Source organism: Acomys russatus, chromosome 12 (genome assembly GCF_903995435.1).
Source record: "Acomys russatus chromosome 12, mAcoRus1.1, whole genome shotgun sequence".
NCBI lineage: Eukaryota > Metazoa > Chordata > Mammalia > Rodentia > Muridae > Acomys > Acomys russatus.
The window spans coordinates 36,446,867-36,464,741 of record NC_067148.1 but is presented as its reverse complement, the minus strand read 5'-3'; the positions used below and the strand labels follow the sequence as shown (position 1 = coordinate 36,464,741).

The following is a 17,875-nucleotide window of genomic DNA, read 5'->3' as shown; positions in this document are numbered from 1 at the left end:
AGGCTCATACGGTTCTGTGATGTATATTTCTCAGTCGTCATCCCAAATACTCTCCGAATGTCTGCTGTGAGCTAGACACCTGCTTGGCTCTGGCAACACAGTCGCGAGCCTTCAATTACATACTCATGGATCTTGTTTTAGTCGGGCAACAGGTGTTATTAGAGAAGCGGTAATTCTGTCAAACAGACAGTTGTTACGGTAATCATCATGCTGTTACATTGGATATACAATCTATTTTGAAAAGCAGACATCATCTTGATGTGAGGATCCTACCCTGAGGGAATGTAACAAATTTGATGTGTTAACTAGGCAGTGGGACACTGTGAGACAAAAATATAAGATTGGAGCTCAAAGAAGAAAAAGGAAAGTGGTAGAGATATGGTAGATATCAGATGTAGAGGCTGTTATGTTATTTTCTTTCTTTTTCTTTCTTTCTTTCTTTCTTCCTTTCTTTCTTTTGGTTTTTCAAGACAGGCTTTCTCTGTGTAGCCTTGACAGTCCTGGACTCACTTTGTAGACCAGGCTGGCCTCGAACTCACACCAATCCACCTGCCTCTGCCTCCCAAGTGCTGGGACTAAAGGCATGTGCCACCACAGCCCAGCCCAGGCTGTTAAGTTTCTTATGGCAATAAGCAACTACTATAGGCAAGGAGCTGGAGGACACATTCATTTTGATCCAGAATGCCCACTGAGGTATGCACATTTAGTTCCGTAGGGAAGAAGCAACTGCCAAATGGAGTGTTTTCAGGCTTAGCATCCAGGCATGGATGGCGGCAAGTGTGTTGGAGTCTAAGTTGCAGCTTATTGAATGGACTCTGTAGACAACTTTGGGCATTTATAAGTCAGATGGATGAGGGGCTGAGTAGTGCTGTGCCGGTTGGCCATCATTTTCAACTTGACATTACCTAGAATCAAGTGGGAAGATAGTCTCAGTGGGAGATTGTTGGTGTTGGTTAGCCTGGGGGTTTGGGGGTTATCTTGTTAAGTTAATTGATGTGGGTGCCCACTGTTGATGCCACCATTCCTAGGCAATGGGCCCTGAACTGTGTGTGAGTAGAGAAATGGAGTTGAGTACAAGCAAGCGAGAGAGCAAGCAAGCAAGCAAGCAAGAGAGGATCACATTCATCTCTCTCTGCTTTTAATTGTGGGTGTGATTTACTAGCTCTCTGAACTTCTTTTCTTGATTTCCTTATAGTGATGGACTGTACGCTGGAGGCATGACCTGAAGTTCAGCCCCTTTCTCCCACAAATCACTATTTTTTTTTTTTTTTTTTTGTCACAGTATATTATCACAGCAACTGAAGTGAAACTAGGACAGGCTGAGGCCTTTCTGGAGCCCCTAAGACGGAGCAGATAGGGAAGGCTGCGTGGGAGCCGCTCGAGGCCTGGGGAGATGAGTAGGGTAGCCCCCACGATGCAGAAGAACACCGATGTGAACTGAAAGTAACCCACTGATTCAAACACGCCCTCCTAAACTTCCCGTTGTTTCCCTCCCTCAAGTCGTGGTGTACCGTGAGTGCTTCATTGCACTAATACCACCAGTTAGTTCTATTTTTAGCATAACAAATTCTACATTAAAAAAAAAAATTGTCAAGTAGAGCTCAAGAGCCCACAGCATTCCAGCTAGAAATTTCACCAAATACTTATACATTCAGGCACCTTCTCTCATATGATTTTGAAGTTGCCAGACAGCCTGGCAGATGACCGCTTAAACTTTGGATTTTGAGTTGAAGCAGAGCAGAGAGCTATAAATAGAACTAAGGCAATTGAATGATTGTGTTCAGGATGCTTCTGAGGGCCAGGAAAGCAAACATGTCAATCAACAGCCTTTTGAGGAAGCTCATCTGTAAACCCAGTTCTCTGACCATGCTTGTGAAGTCACCTTCAGCCTAATTAAGTGTGCATTTATCATCTCCCTCCCATCAGTACAGAGAAGTGATTAATTATTTTGGCATTCACAGTAATGCCATTAATGGAGAGTCATTCATTAACTGGACGTGGGGGCTGTTGTGTGTGAGTGCTACAGTGATTTAACAAGTGACTTACTAGGATTTGATGAGTTCAAATTGCATGAATGGAAGACTAAATGATATATAATTCTGACTGACTATAAGAGAGTGATCAAACAGACATTGAAAAATAGATTACATACACGAAGAATTTCAATTGTACATTCTGTGTGAGCCAACAAAATTTCAAAGGAAAATACAAATTGATTTCCATGTTCTCCTAATGAGTTCTCAGGACTGGCATTTTAAAAAGATGTTCAATTCTGATGTTCAATTCTTTCATGTACAATGAGAAATGGAGATCGTTCAAATGTTTAAATGGAGATTATTTAATGCGAGAAACAGGAGCATAGATTTTAAAAGCCTCATTGTAAATTTTGCTTCAAATAAGGATTTTATGATTTGAGGATTTTATAACATTATGTCTTTCATATTAGTTAATCTTTCTTATATAGGTTGCTTGTTGTCTTTTAGAAAAAATGTCTTTTTAACCCTCTGCTGTCCTATGAGTAGTAGCTACGCCTTGTTTATTCCTATAAACACTTAGAGGGGATTAACACACCTACCTCTAGGTTAATGGGCCAGAGTACTTACAGGGCATGGATGATGACTCAAAGGCAGCTGCATCATTAAAAACTTACCCTCAGAATAGCTGATGACTTCTGCAGGCTGTATCCCTGAAAGAGTTTTCAATGTCTTGCAGTTTTATAGGAAGGCTGGCCAGTCAGACAATTGTCTGCTTACACAACTCTGGAGAGTGGCTTTGTGACTCTCATACGTTTCAGGAACTTCCTGGGACTTGGGAATTGTTTACTTCCTGAGTCTTGATTAGCCTCTCTCTAGGATGAACCATTTTAATTGGGAGGAAAGGGTTATGCAACATGAATATAAGCTATACTTTGACTTAAACATTATCTTTAAATTCTAGATAGAATTTTGAAGGGTGAAAATCATTTTTAAAATTTCATTTCAAAGCTTTGACTTGAAGGGCCAAGTTAAAGGAATATCTCAGCGACTCTCTTGCTTGTATCCTGGCACTGCTGTTTTCTAAGGGGAACATACTTTTCTGGAGTCGTATCCTCAGGACTTACTCTAGGTTATATTCAGAATCTGCTCTAGTCTCCTTAAATTCGTATGTCAAAACTAATTTTGAGCTATGTCATCAGGAGGCAAGGAATTTGGGAGGTGATTAGGTTGCAAGGGTAGGGTCTTCATAAAAGCAATGAATGTTCATGCAAAGGCACACTTGTCACCCAATAATCCCTTATCTTCCATGGGAGGACACAGTGGGAAGATGGCCACTCATCAACCAAGGGATGGCTTTTACCATGCAGTACCAACTTCCCAGAGAGATCAGTTTCTCTTGTTTCAAAGTTAACAGCCAATGCTGGTTTCTCCAGGAGCCCAAATATGAGTGCCTCATTTTACATAGATATTGTTTGTTCATGTTGCTGTTGCTGCTGCTGCTGCTGTTGCCGATAGGGCTGATGGTGATGGAGGTAATGATGATGGTGAGGATGACAATGATGATTCATAAATTCCTTATCTATTTGTGCTATAATAAACCTTTGCTCATATTAAGACCTCCTGTCAAAACAACTATCCAGGAATAGATACTGTTATTATTTCTATTTCGGGAAGGAGTCTAAGGCACACATGTTACTTAGCTTCTTTCCTGTCTTCCAGATCTCCTAGAAGGTGAACCACTCTGAATACCCCCCTGCTTTATATATAACAAAGAAGAGAAAGAGAGAGTGTGGTGGAATTAGTATTTTGTTCATATAAAGAGGGAGCTGCTCAGATGGCTACCGTGGTAGAATGGTACAAGAGAGGATACTTCAATTCAGAGAAATTGCTACCCAATACCAGCCTTGGGAGTATTATAGCATGGACATGCTCTGAAAAGAAATTGAGTAAAAAAAAAAAAATCCAGCTTTCCAGGCTAGCGTCTAGTTGCTATGGCATTCTAACAGGAAGAACTCCCTATCTGTATGTTTTTGTTGACTTCTAAAGCCTTCTCTTGGACATCGCATTTTCAGAGTTCTCTGCAGGTTAGAGGATGGTGACTGAGCAGGAAGGTGGTGGTAACTTTGCTGTATGTGACAGTAGTATGTATTGAGAATAAAACTATGTTCAGGTTGATTGCACTTTTTTTCCCTAGAATGTCTTTATAGTATCTATTCTTTCCATTAATGCAAAATAATAACATGTAATTTCCATAGTCATTTGGTTACGTGTGACCCATTTGGTGATTTAGACAAACCAGAAAGTCAGCATGATGGCTGTTGCTTATGTGTCATTGTGTCTCCTAATTCAGGAAGCATATTTGGCCAACTCAGCGGTTCTCAGCCTGTGGATCGCTGGAGGTTGAATGGCCCTTTCACAGGGGTCACATATCAGATATCCTGCATTTCAGATATTTACGTTACAGTTCATAACAGTAGCAAAATTACAATTATGAAGTAGCAATGAAAATAATTTTATTCTTGGGATCATCACAGTATGAGGAACTGTGTTTAAGGGTCGCAGCATTAGGGAGGTTGAGAAACACTGGACTAGGTCTTACTCAGCAAATCACAGAAAATGAGATATTCTGTATAGGCAAACTGTCCCTCCCAAACAATGTTCATCTCTAAGCATCAAAACTCACACGTGCGCCCTGGGGATGTGGCAGTTTGTAGAGTGCTTGACCAGCAAGCACAAAGCCCTGTGTGTAGAGAAGATAAAAAGATGGCTACCAGGCTCTTCACTGGGTGTGGCACAATTGTATTAGTACATGGGCGACATCTTTGAAAAAGCTTACCTAGTGCCTCCTGCTAATTTACCTCCTGGTCTGGACTTCATTCTATATAAAAAAGGAGTGAAGAGCAGCTGAAATCCCATGACCCAGGGCTGTTAGGTAGTGTCTTGTTAGCCCTTGCCTGGAGCTCACACCCAAAGCAAGCTCTTTCTTTGCTCCTGGCCCGACACTATCGAAAGACTTGATTTCTTTGGTTTTTCTTTGGTTTTGTTGCCTAGTCTTCAAGTACTGGGTCATAGATGCTCACAGAATCCTTTCTGACTTATTATGCTTTGCACTAAGCCCATCCTGTCTTCTTAACAGGCTGGCACAGGTGTGCCATTCCCCTGCAGCATCTGTGGAACAAGACATGGTCATTGTGAGCTGGCTTTCCCCGCCATCAATGCCAGAGCCTCAGGTCTGCAGCTGGAAGCCGCTATTTGAAAACCTCCCTCATTTGAGAGTTCCCAAGTTCAGAACACTATTTATAGGTTACAGGTTTATGCCAAATGACTCCAAGCCTTAATAGGCAAACTTGGGGCAATCTATTTTGAGCACTCACAGCTCAAAAATTTATGGTCAGAATTTTTATTTTCCATGTACGCTTTCCCTTTAAGAGGAAGGAAAATGATCTTGAAGCAAACGACTGAAGTGAGATGTGCAAATCCCCTTTGCTATTATTCCCAATGAGGTGTTAACTACAAAGTCCATTTAAGACTCTTTAGCATCAGCCTTAGAGAAGAAGGCAGTAAAATAAACAGCTAATGGCCTGAAGCCAGCCATTCCTTGCACTTTAATTGATGCTTGACCACTGCATTCCAAGGATAATGGCTGGGCCCTCCTTCACTTCTCATTTGCACCAAGGGGGGGCTGTTGTAAGAGGCCCTGTAATGATTGGAGAACGCACTCTTACTGTGTTAATGAGCACCCCTAGGCAGCAGCAAGAGCCAACTGTGTTGGGAGGTGAGGGGAAGCCCAAATTTTATTTGTCATCCTAACTAGTACTTGGGGGTGTTAACAGATCCCTAGACAGCCCTTGGAGAGTTGCCTTCATTATGGTTTTAGACCTCAGTAGGGAAATCATCCAGTCACATACCAGAGAGAAGCAAGACACTCAACAGTCTGTTTTCCTCCAACGCCCGCCCCCTCCCCCCCCCCCCCCCCCCCCCCCCCCCCCCCCCCCGCTTTACCCTTTCCAGGATCTAAATGGCAAGTTGAGCTCTGCAGAATGTGAGACAGCCCCCTCCCTCCCCCGGCTCCCCTCTCCCCCCCACTGGACCAGACTTTCCCTTTTATGACACAGTCATAGTTCCAACGCCATGTAGTTCTCTGTGCTTCCCAAGACATCTTGCTGTGGGGTGTGGTGGCTCTCATCAGCAGTTCAGGTACTCAAGAGCTGAGGCAGGAGGATAGCCTGGGTACATCAGAGATCCTGTCTCAAAAACTCAAAGTACACAAGCAAATTATCCAGCAGGCCACCAATCCAAACCACCATTCTACCAAAAGAAGAAAGATAAATAGACAGAAACTTTACATTTTCTCACCAGTTCTGCAATTGAAAACATCTTATAGGAGTTTCGTTTTTTTTAGAATGACCATGCCCTGGTATTGATGTGTAACTCAGTTTACAGGCTGGGTGTAGTGGCACACACCCTTAGTCCCAGCACTTGGGAGGCAGATGCAGGAAGATCGCTGAGGGTTTGAAGCCAGTCTTGTGTACACAGTAAAGTCCAGGACAGCCAGAATTATAGAGAGAGACCCTGTCTCAAAAAACAAAAGCCAATAAACCAATCAACCAACAACCAAACCCAAAACCAAGCAACCAGACAGCTCAGTTTACTTACAGATCCTGCATTTCTTGTCTCGGGGTGGAGTCTCACTCTTTCCGTCTTCTCCTTTTCTGTACTACACTTCTCTGTTCCTGTACAACTATGATCAGAGAGCTCCAAGTGTACATAAGCTGTGAGATTCCCAACTACCCATGTCATATGTTCTAACCATTAGCTTTGACTGTCCCATTGTGGGGTCTCAACAGCATGTCAGGGACAAGTCTCCTGAGAGGTTGCCCATGAGGTCAACGTGACACCCCTGTACACATGGGCAACTCTAATTGGACTGTGCTTGTGTGTGTGTGTGTGTTTAATTAAGAGAAGAGCACATGAGAGGTGCATATGAGGGAGGAGGGAGAGGGATGAATGGAGTTGATGAAAGTGCATTGTATCATGTGTGAAATTCTCAAACAGTACAGTGAAATATTCTTTTTTTCCAAAAATACCATTTAAAAAAAAAAGAAAATATAGAAATTTGACCAGATATGTTTCAAGTTGTTTATTCTTTGTGATTTCTTTATGCACAACACAGTGATCCATGTATGAGCACACTTATGTGGGGACGTGTTCGTGTGTGTGTTCATACATATGTACGTATGTGTGCACATGTGCATACATGTGTGGAGATCAGAGGTTGACATAAGTTGTTCTCAATTACTCTCGTTATTTTTTCTTTGTTAAATTTATTTATTTTTATTTATTTATTTTAAAAAATTTCCCATTTTATTTTAGATGTTTTGCCTGCATATATGTCTGTGTCTAACATATACATGCAGTACCTAAAGCAGCCAGAAGAGGGCATGGATGTTCTGAGACTAGATACAGATGGTTGTGAACCTCCGTGTAGGTGTTGGGAATCAAACCCAGGCCTTCTGCAAGAGCCGCCATTGCTGTCAGTCCCTATGCCATCTCTCCAATCCCAGTTGCTCTTATATTTTAGGACACTCTTTCACTGAATTTGGATTTCACGGCCTTGGCTAGACTGACTGGCTAGCAAGCACCATGGGCCATCTTATATCTTCTCCCCAGTGTGGGGTTTACAGGCAGAATCTCCGTACCTGGCCACTCCCCACCCCTCCTTTTTAAAATGTGTTCTGAACGTAGGGCTGCAGGCTTGTACACTTTACTGATGGAGCCATCTCCTCCCCTCCAGCCCCCAAATTGTAAGGTTTTGCTTATAGAAATGCCTCTAGTGCAAATTAAAAACACAAGTGCTTTTTTTCCATACTGCACCAAAAAAAATTCATAAATACGGGCAGCAGAGGAAGATGCTTGCTTAGAAAGATGATTTTTTAAAAATAATTAAAGATGGTAACCACAGGCAGTGTGGTCCTCAGGTGGACAGAGCCCAGGCATAGTTAGCTTGCTAGTTTATAGCTAATTCCTACATTTAATTGGGGCAGGTAAAGCTTCATTAATAGTTTAGTAAGGGCTTTAAGGCCTCGATACTCATGGATGTATTAAGCATACACGCGAACACAGAGTTCTTTCTTTCTGAGTTGCACTGGGAATTTCAGACATATATAGTGAACATAGGAGTAAACATGAGTTGCCTGGATTCCAAAACACGTGACTAAAATATACTCTATGAGGCTCACATGGGTTCCTCTCATTCCAAACGATTGTCACTTCAGTGACATTGTGGCGCTGCCTAGATGAGTTTTTCTACCGGATTCTTAATTGTCTGACTTACTTTGGGGAAATCTTTTAATTCTGCATTCCTGTGGGTGTGGGTGGGTGAGTGTAATGCATATGGGAGTGCAAGTGCCCATGGGTCCAGAGAGGCTCTCAGATTCCCAGGAGCTGGAGTTAGATGCAGCTGTGAGCCATGCAATATGGGTGCTGGGAACTGAGCTCAGGTCCTCTGCAAGAGCCTCACACGCTCTTAACACCACCGAGCCATCTCCTCAGGGAATCTTTTTCAAAAAACATGTCTGCCAGGATCCGTCTCCAAATCACAGATTCTTTGTCATGCATATTGGGGTCTGGCAATAATGTAGTTTGGAGAATGTTCTATAAGATTTTGATGCTTCAAGATCAAAAATTCAAGCGACACCACATGCTGGCGAGGATGTGGGGAGAGAGGAACACTCCTTCATTGCTGGTGGGAATGCAAACTAGTACAGCCACTTTGAAAATCTATCTGGTGCTATCTCAGAAAAATGGGAATAGGGCTTCCTCAAGACCCAGCTGTTCCATTCCTTGGAATATACCCAGAAGATGCTCCAGCACACAACAAAGAAATTTTCTCAACCATGTTCATAGCAGCCTTATTCGTAATAGCCAGAACATGGAAACAGCCTAAGTGTCCCTCAGTAGAAGAGTGGATAAAGAAACTGTGGTACATATACACTATGGAATACTACTCAGCTATTAAAAACAAGGAATTCCCAAAATTTGTGGACAAATGGATTGAGCTAGAAATGATCATAATGAGTGAGTTAACCCAGAAGCAGAAAGAGTCAAATGGTATATACTCACTTATATCTGCATACTAGCCCAAGGGGCATGTCCCACGAAAGCCTTCACTTACCAGGAAACTGGGACAGAGGGGAGGACATCCTATTGGGACTCTAGATGAGAGAAGCATGGGAGAATAGCAAAGTAGAAGGATCCAGAGGGTTCTAGAAACCTACAAGTAGAACATTATGATTGGCAGATTCGGGCCCAGGGGTCCCATTCAAACTAAGGCACCAGCCAAGGACAATACAGGTGGTAAACTTTAAACCCCTACCCAGATCTAGCCAATGGGCAGAACATTCTCCACAGTTGAGTGGAGAGTGGGGTAAGACTTTCACACGTACTCTGGTGCCTCATATTTGACCATGTCCCCTGGAGGGGGAGACCTGGTGGCACTCAGAGGAAGGGTAGCAGGTTACCAAGAAGAGACTTGATACCCTATGAGCATATACAGGGGGAGGAAATCCCCTCAGGAACAGTCATAGGGGAGGGGAATAAGGGGAAAATGGGAGGGAGGGAAGAATGAGAGGATACAAGGGATGGGATAACCATTGAGATGTAACAAGAATAAATTAATAAAAAAATTTAAAAGAAAGAAAAAAAAAAAAAAAAAAAAAGATTTTGAAGCTTCTTCATTTCTGAGAACTGAACCCATCCTGTGCATGCCCAGGCAATTCTTCTACTACTTAGCTATAGCTTCAGCTCTCATTCTGCATTGTATTTGAGACAAGGTCTTACTAAATTGCCCAGCCTGGCCTTGAACTTGTGAGCATCCCACAGCCTCTTGAGTAGCTGGGATTACAGGCCTGCACACTATAGGGCTTGGCTGAAGCTGTTACTTTCATCATTCATTAAGGGACCAGTACATTGACTGAAAAGTTTAGAGTGACAGAAAGTAAGAGTCACTGGTCTTTATTTTCTTTCTTTCCTTTTCTTTTCTTCCTTCCTTCCTTTTTTTTTTTATTGAGACAGGGTTTCTCTGTGTAGCCTTGACTGTCCTGGACTCGCTTTGTTGACCACACTGGCCTTGAACTCACATCAATCCACCTGCCTCTGCGTCCTGAGTGGTAGGAATAAAGGTGTGCACTACCACCACCTGGCTCGTCTTTATTTTCTTCATGTACTTGACCTCCTAATTTGTAGAAGTGGCCTTCAAGTCAGTTCTCATTGAGGAACCAGAAGCAAATTATGTAGAAAGCTATACCTTGTGTGCTTTTAACTATGCAATTATCTGAGTTATTACTGGCTAAGTGAATTTATTAGTTGAATAGAATTTTAAAATATAATCTTTGGAAGGAAGCCTGTTCTATATAATTGTAGAACATTATGTGGTCTAAATACTTAGTGAACAGATGATGTAGATTTTTTTAAAATTAAAAGCATTTAATGTGAAACTCTAGAACAAAGCAAAGACATGAAAAATACTTTTCATAACGACTGATACCATATTTTGACTTTATTATTTTATGTTTAAGAAGGTTACTTGGGGTAAGATCTCAGTGTTTATCAGTCACCCTTTGTCTACCCAGGGTAATTGTAAGTTGGTAATAACCTAGTATTTGTGCATTCCAACGATTACTGTTCTTCAGAGTTTGAATGGAATATGGGCTGGTGTGATGGCTCAGTTGGTGAAGTGCTTGTTTTGAAAGCATATGACTTTGACCCTAGAATCTATGTAATAAAAGCTGGGCATGGTGATAATGCACTTTTAGTCCCAGAGGTAGGAAGAGGGGAATAGCTGGATTCCAGGAGCTTGCTGGTCAATCAGCCTAGCTTACTCGGTGTGTTCCAGGCAAGGGAGAAATTTTGCCTAAAAATAAAGGCGGACAACATCTGAGGAACAACACCTGAGGTTGCTACAAGACCTCCTCATGGAGATGGGTATACATGAATGTGCATGACATGCACCTGTACCCCCCTCCCCAGTGGACATAGCACATATTCCATAAGGAATTCTGGAACTCTTTTTTGGGCACCATCTTTGCTGCTTTGCCTCTGTGTACCCATGTCTTGACCCATCTCTTTTTCACAGCTTGTTGTTTGCCAGGAAGGAGGACAGTAAGGGTGGTAGGAGCACCAAATAGTCAGGGAGTGGCGTATGATGTAAACGCGAGCATGGGCAGACCCAGCCAAGCTCAGGATGGGTTGGAATATTAAGGAAAAGCCCCAGGTGAGGTGAGATCAGAGCCTTGATCTTAGTAGCTTTCCGAGTGGGAAAAGAAGGAATATCGCCAGCAAGGGAGAGTGGTCCAAGTGTTTGCAGAGTTGGGGTGAGCAGGGTGTTCCTGCATAGTGGACTGAGCCATTTGTTTTTCTCCTTCTCTTAAGCCTGTACCATAGAGGTGCAATAGGTAGTACCAGGAAGACAGCCACCTGCTCCCCATGGACTGAAACACCACTCTGTGCTGGAAACCGGTTGCTGGTCTCCACAGAGACACTGAGGTGACACAGTGTCTTTGGAAAGGGATGGTCACTATCCTAATCCTGTAGGGCACATGGGGAGCTGGTATAGTGTCAGGGTTCAGGAAATAAGGAGTGCAGCCCAGGAACTAACTCCCCACAGCTGTGAGGGATGGTTAGCTTTGGGAGCTGAGGGCCTCATCAACATTCCTGACAAGCCACTTGTGCCATCAGGGACTCTGAGAAACCCTGGCACCTCACCTCGTAACTCCTTTCATTTCCCCCAATTCAAGGCCTCCCTCATGGTGTGCTCTGTGACTGCCCTCCATTTAGCATTTGAAAGAATAAAAAGTGAGCCCAGCATGTCCAGGAACACTTTTTAACAAATCTGTGGTAATGAGCCTTAGTAATAACACATAGCACCCCTGGGGTGCAAGGAAGTCTAAATTGAGAACACTCTATTTGGAAGGTTGCTAATTTCTCATCTACAGAAGCAACATGTTCTTAAGTGACCATCATTAAGGAGAGGATGCTGGCCGCCATACAGGCAAGGCAGACCCAAGGTGCTTGGTTTCTTATCCGGTTTCTTATTTTACTGCAGTGCACTCATGAGGAAGAAAAAATGCGAGTCTGCATAGTGTCCCTGTGCCTCGGGACAGTGAGGGGAATAGATTGTTAAAAGAGTTTGCATATGGTAGCCATGAAACCCTTCTGGAACTATGTATATAGACATCTCACCTGCCAAAGTCTGTATGAAGTTGTGATACCTTAAGCGAACTGAGAAGTTTGATTATATGACAATTAAATCACACATGACTATGAAATGAATATGAGCTTATACACAGGAATGAACTTTTCATTTTTCTTTATATATATTTAATAATTATACACACACACACACACACACACACACATATGCACTCTCTTTTTGTGTGTGAACACATGTGCATGCCTGCAGAGGCCAGAAGAAAGTGTCAGATCCCTTGGAGCTAGTATAACAGAAAGATGTGAGTTGGCAATGAAGTGCCAGTATGGCACACACTGGGGTGAGCTGATACAAGGTGGGTCCTTCAGAAATTTCCAGAACTTTTGATTACCCAACATACCCAGGAGGAGGAAGCATTGAGTAATATATGCATTTTCTCTGTGGGTGAAGAGCAGGATGCAAACTCAGAACTTGAATTCTAAGATGAAGTACAGACAAAGTGTCTCTCACAGGACTAGGACAGGAGTGAAACAAGATGCTAATGGATGTGCCTGATGCTTCTCCTCTTTGCCCTTGGAAGTTTCCCATGATGCTTGGAGAGACTGAACCTGAGGTCTGAATGGACAGAAGCTGTGTGCATTTTTTATCCTGGAGTGTTACTGCGTGCATCTGAACCCGTGTGAATTCTGACTAGGCAAAATTCTAGTCTTATAGAAAGTGTGTTTGACGAGCTTTCTTACATTCTTGTTATACTTTTTTTTTTTTTTTTTTTTAGGTTTTGTGAATGATTCCATTGCTAAATCCATTGTGGCTTTGCGTTTAACTCTGGTGGTGAAGGCTAGCAGCTGTGTGCCTGGGGACAGCCGCTCGAATGACTTAGAGTGTTCAGGAAAAGGAAAATGTGCCACGAAGCCATCAGAGGTAAGGGGACACCTGGTAGCTTCTAAATATATATTAACAAAACTAAACAAATATATATTATGTATATGTAGCCAACATATAGATACAGGAGTTTCCAAATGACTTTCAAAGTTACTGTAATAAGTTCTAAGCACAGATCTTCTCGCATTAGTATGGAGTAGAGGTTTCTTCTGCTAGAAAACTCAAGAGACACGGAAGGGAGCAAAGGTCATCACAGTCATTTATTCCTCAGGGTTTGAAACTGTGACACTTCCCTCCTCAGGCTAGTTACAGAAGTGAGAGGACAGCAAGAAAAGGTGTGGTCACAAGGCTGACCCAGTAGATTGCATCTTTGAGGAGCTGGCAGTATAAGCACTATGGAGGACCTGAGCCCTGTTCCCATTTTCTTTGGTATCTGTGGTCACATGCCATTAGTTCTCTTGGGCATGGGGCAAAGGCCTGTAGGCAGCTTTCTCTTCTGCTTTCTCCTTTCCAGTTATTGACAGGAGTCCAGCTAGCAGACCAGCGAAAAGCTGTGGCAGTCACTGGAGCCATCATCCCCGGGTCTAGGGTTCCCTTCACACCTTCTTGGCAGATGGCTGTAGACCTGAAGATCAGATCCGAACAGCAGCAACAATGTTATTAATCGGGGTGCCTGTTCCAATGGGGGGGGCATCCATTTCTCCCACCACTTCCCACTTCTGCCTCCAGCATATTCTTGCGTACTTTCCTCTCCACATATATATATACACCTGCCAGTGTAACAGTTAAGCAAATGTGGGTTTCCCCAATACCACAAGACTGTGACTTGTTTCAGACTGATTTGAAGGGAGAGACAGGTAGGATTTCTTGGATGATGTTAGTATATTTCATAACAGGCGTGAACTTTGATGAGTGAAGGGAGTGGGGCTAACTGACAAAAGGAGGAGGCTTTCAAGTATTACCTGTCACCTGGAAAATGCATGATTTTACTGTCTTAGACATAGTAGTGCAATTGCTTAAATATGCCACTCTCTCGTAAGATGTTCTCTGGAAGAGGAAGGATGTGGTAAGGAACTCAAGTGAAAGTGGGGATGGTAACTTCTGGTAAATCTTAGGGAAAAGATATGAGGATAAACCAGATTCAAAGCTGTTATCCCTTCTAGTGGGGAGGAGGAGGAGGAAGAGGAAGACTATGGAGTAACAGGAGGTGAGGTGAGGCATGACCGAGCAGTTCCTACAGAGCCAAGATTGTCTTCCATATCTGCCCTTTTGGATCAGTCTGCTCCCTTTCCCGAGGGAAACCTCTTTTATTATCAATGCATTTTATGGGGGACGTATAGAGGGTACTGAGTGGCCCCTTGTGACAGTGAGCTGTGCTGATGACTGTAGGAAAGTCGAGGCAGTGATCCAGGACCTATTCGGCGAAGTAGTCCCAGAAGAGGAGGAGAATGAGAAGTGACGGCTTCCGCATGAACCCACAGGGAAGATGCGTACAGCTCCAATCCTTACTGTCCCCACGGAACTGTTCTGAGGCCTGATTAGTTCTGAAAAAGGCAATGTCAGTAAAAGAGCTATCTCAAATGAGCACTCGCACTCTGGAAGTTTTAAAAAACGCATTTTATTTTATTTATTTTATTTTATTTTTAACTAGCCTACAAAGTAACAAATCTCCTATAACATTCTTTTGATAATTTCTTTGTGGTTGATCTGCCCTCCCTGAATCCATCTCTTTATCTGCTGTTCTGTGTTTGTACTCTTTCACCCCTCCCCCCCCCCAATATTGTCTCTTTTCCGTTTCATATCCCATGTATTCTATTACCCACCCGCCTTTTTCTCTTTCTTCCATTTCTGGTTTCCTGGCCTCTGCTCACACCCTGCCACATAAACATGCATGAGTAGAAATCAGAAGCGAGGATCCATGTATGTGAGGGAACATGCAGATCTTGTTTTCCTGAGTCTAAGCTACCTGCCTTAAGAAAATATCTCCCAGTTCCATCCATTTGCTGACATTTCCATTTTTCTTCACCACTGGACGTTTCTGTCGTGTGTGTAGTTACCACATTTTCATCCTTCATCCGTCTGTTGATGGGCATCTAGGCTGATTCTGTTTCCTGGGCTGTTGTGAATACAGCAGCTATAAACATGGCCCAGCAAGTATCTCTGTGGTAGGGTATGGAGTCCTCTGTGTGTATGCCCATGAATGGAATATCTGGGTCAGTGACTGATGAAATGGGAGAGCTCATTTTGAGCTCTGTTTTCTAATGGCTGTCACTTTAGGGAAGTTCAGTTAGAAGGCAGTGATCATGTGGTAGTGACATGTGGGTATGCGCCAAGGACGCTGGAGTCATATGAGGAAACTCTAGCCAGGAGACTGCTTGCATTCAGAGTCACTGAAATGGCTGAAGAGGTATTTAGCACCTGGCAGATAACTCAGGAAACCTTGTCAAATATGCGTGAGAAAAGACTCAAAAGCCTTGGTGAAAAGTCTACGCTCATCTTAGCGGATCATTTCAGATCAAACGCAACGTTGCTGGAGACACCGGCTTCTCTGAAGCGCTTCCAGCACTTTGTAGCTATCTCCTCCTCCAGCCGCTCTCATCTCCCAGCACCAGGTCAGCTGTGGAGTCTCACAGCTGTTGTCTTCGCATTTACCCTCAGAATGTTGAGCCCACTCACCTTACCTGAGATGTTTTTCATGCGTGTCTGTGCGTGTGTATGTGTTCACATGTGTCTGTGAGATACGTACTTGCATGTTTGCTTGTGCATGTGGGAGCCAGAGGGTCAACCTATGGTATCTTTCTCAGTCACAATTCTATTTTTGAGTCAGAGCCTCTCACTGGGATTGGGGCTCACCCGTTAAACTAGGCTGGCTAGGCAGTGAGCCCCAAGGTTCTTGTCTCTATAGTGCTGGGACCACGAGGACAAACCACTGTGCCTGACTTTTTGTGGAGGTTCTTGGAACGGAACTTGGGTCCACATGCTGTCCTGCAAACACTTTACAGACGGAACTGTGTCCTAACCCTGGAGCTAATGACCACCGTGTTGTTGAAGAGCTAACACCATGGGGTGTGTTGTTATCTGGAAGAAAACGTCTCCTGTAGACAGAGCTATGGCAAGAACTGGAGAAGTGGAAAGGTGGCCCTGTGTGTGTGTGTGTGTGTGTGTGTGTGTGCATGAGTATGTGTGTGTTTACTTGGTCCTGTGTTTTTTTTGTGGCCGTTATCTGAGTAGTTAAAGGTGACTTAAATAGTTGTGACCATTGTCATTATGTTTCTTTTTATTGTTCGCTAAAGTCAAAATTTACACAGTCGAGCCTTCCAGTCCATGCCAGAACCTACTTCATTGCACGAGACAAATAGAACTGTAGTTTGTGATTTGGTTTTATTGTTTCTAATCATCTTATATTGTTTTCATCATATCATCCATCAAAATAAGAGCAGCTCTGTTATTTCCACACCACCCTCACTGAGTAGTTGAACTTTTTTTCCCTTTCCTGTTGGATGTATTTTGCTGAGGGAACATTTCTCAATTCCAGGTTGACTGGTGGCCGCGGCTGCTCTTCTTAGACACCCCGCTATTCCTGGAAGGGCCTTAGTGTTTGCTTGTACAGAAGCATGGGTTCTTTGTGTTGATCTCGTGTCGTACGGAAGGACCTTGACAGTTGGCTACCGATTTCTCACCTTGAACTTTGTTACCGAGGTTGTCTTGCTAAGAGCCGACACCTTTGATGACTGATCCCTTGATTTCCTGCGTGTGTGTGCATATGTCCGTGTGTGCATGCTTACACAGACAGATGCCAGAAGTTAGTCTTGGGTATCATTTCTCTGGTGCTGTCCATTCTGTTTCTTGAGGCAGTGTCTCTCTGAGTATGCTGAGCTGGGTGGTAAAGCGATCCCCAGGGAGCTGCCTATTTCTCCCTTGCCAATGCTAGCATTATACATGCTTGTTACCACACCTGTGTTTTGTTTTGTTTTTGCGGTGCCTCCTGGGGATCAAATTCAGGCCCTCATGCTTACAAGGCAAGCATTTTTATGACTGCACTGTCTCCCTAGCTCGTCTTGGTTATCTTATAGGTATTCTTTCAGGAAGGAAGGCAGCATTGGGCTTTTGAGTCGGCTTGGACCCAACAAGATGGCGTGGACCTTGTCTCTCAATGGGAAGAGGTTTGTTAGGACCTTCCAATGACGTGGAGCCAATAGGGTAGCATGGGAGCGAGTTCATGCCACTCTGGGGTCTTGAATCTCGTGACAGGAGCCTGAAAACCAGAGGCTGCAGAAAGAATCACACTTGAGTCCCAAGCCTGACTGCTGCAGAACCAGGGTGAACAACGTTTGAAGGTTATCTGCTGTCAGAATTCCCTCTGGCTGGGGGCCGTAAGTCTTTCATTACAGGCAGGTCTTCTCTGGACTGATGAAGCCCACTCCCTATGGAGAACAGTCTACCCTTACTCAGAATCTACTGACCTTCACATGACTCTCACTCACAAGCCCCTTTCCAGAAGCTTCAGAATAATGGGCAACCAAATACATAGGCATGGTGGCCTAGCCGGACTGACATGTGACCCTGACCGCCGCAAGAGTCTAGCCATAGCACTGCCTCTCTGTCGCCTCTTTCTATGCTGGTAGTTGACTTGTACACAAGGCTAAGGGAGTTTTTAAATAGTTCCATTGCCTAAGAACAGCCTTAAGCCATTGAGAGAAGGTTGCCTTTCGGCCCGCCCCTCGGGCTCTGATGTTCTAGTTGGATGATGGAAGGGAAGGTAGATTGCTGATCATAGTTCCACGAGCGGAGCCTGGTACCTGCTCGCCAT

At 43.7% G+C, this 17,875-nt stretch overlaps 1 protein-coding gene across 1 annotated transcript in view; it reads left to right on the top strand.

Annotated features, from left to right (window-relative positions):
• Window positions 1–17,875, top strand: part of Dner (delta/notch like EGF repeat containing) — a 273,389-nt gene that overhangs the window by 119,575 nt on the left and 135,939 nt on the right. Inside the window, exon 6 of the mRNA XM_051154204.1 lies at window positions 12,959–13,104. Within this exon, the coding sequence (XP_051010161.1) occupies window positions 12,959–13,104 (146 nt within the window). The remainder of the gene's footprint in view (window positions 1–12,958; window positions 13,105–17,875) is intronic.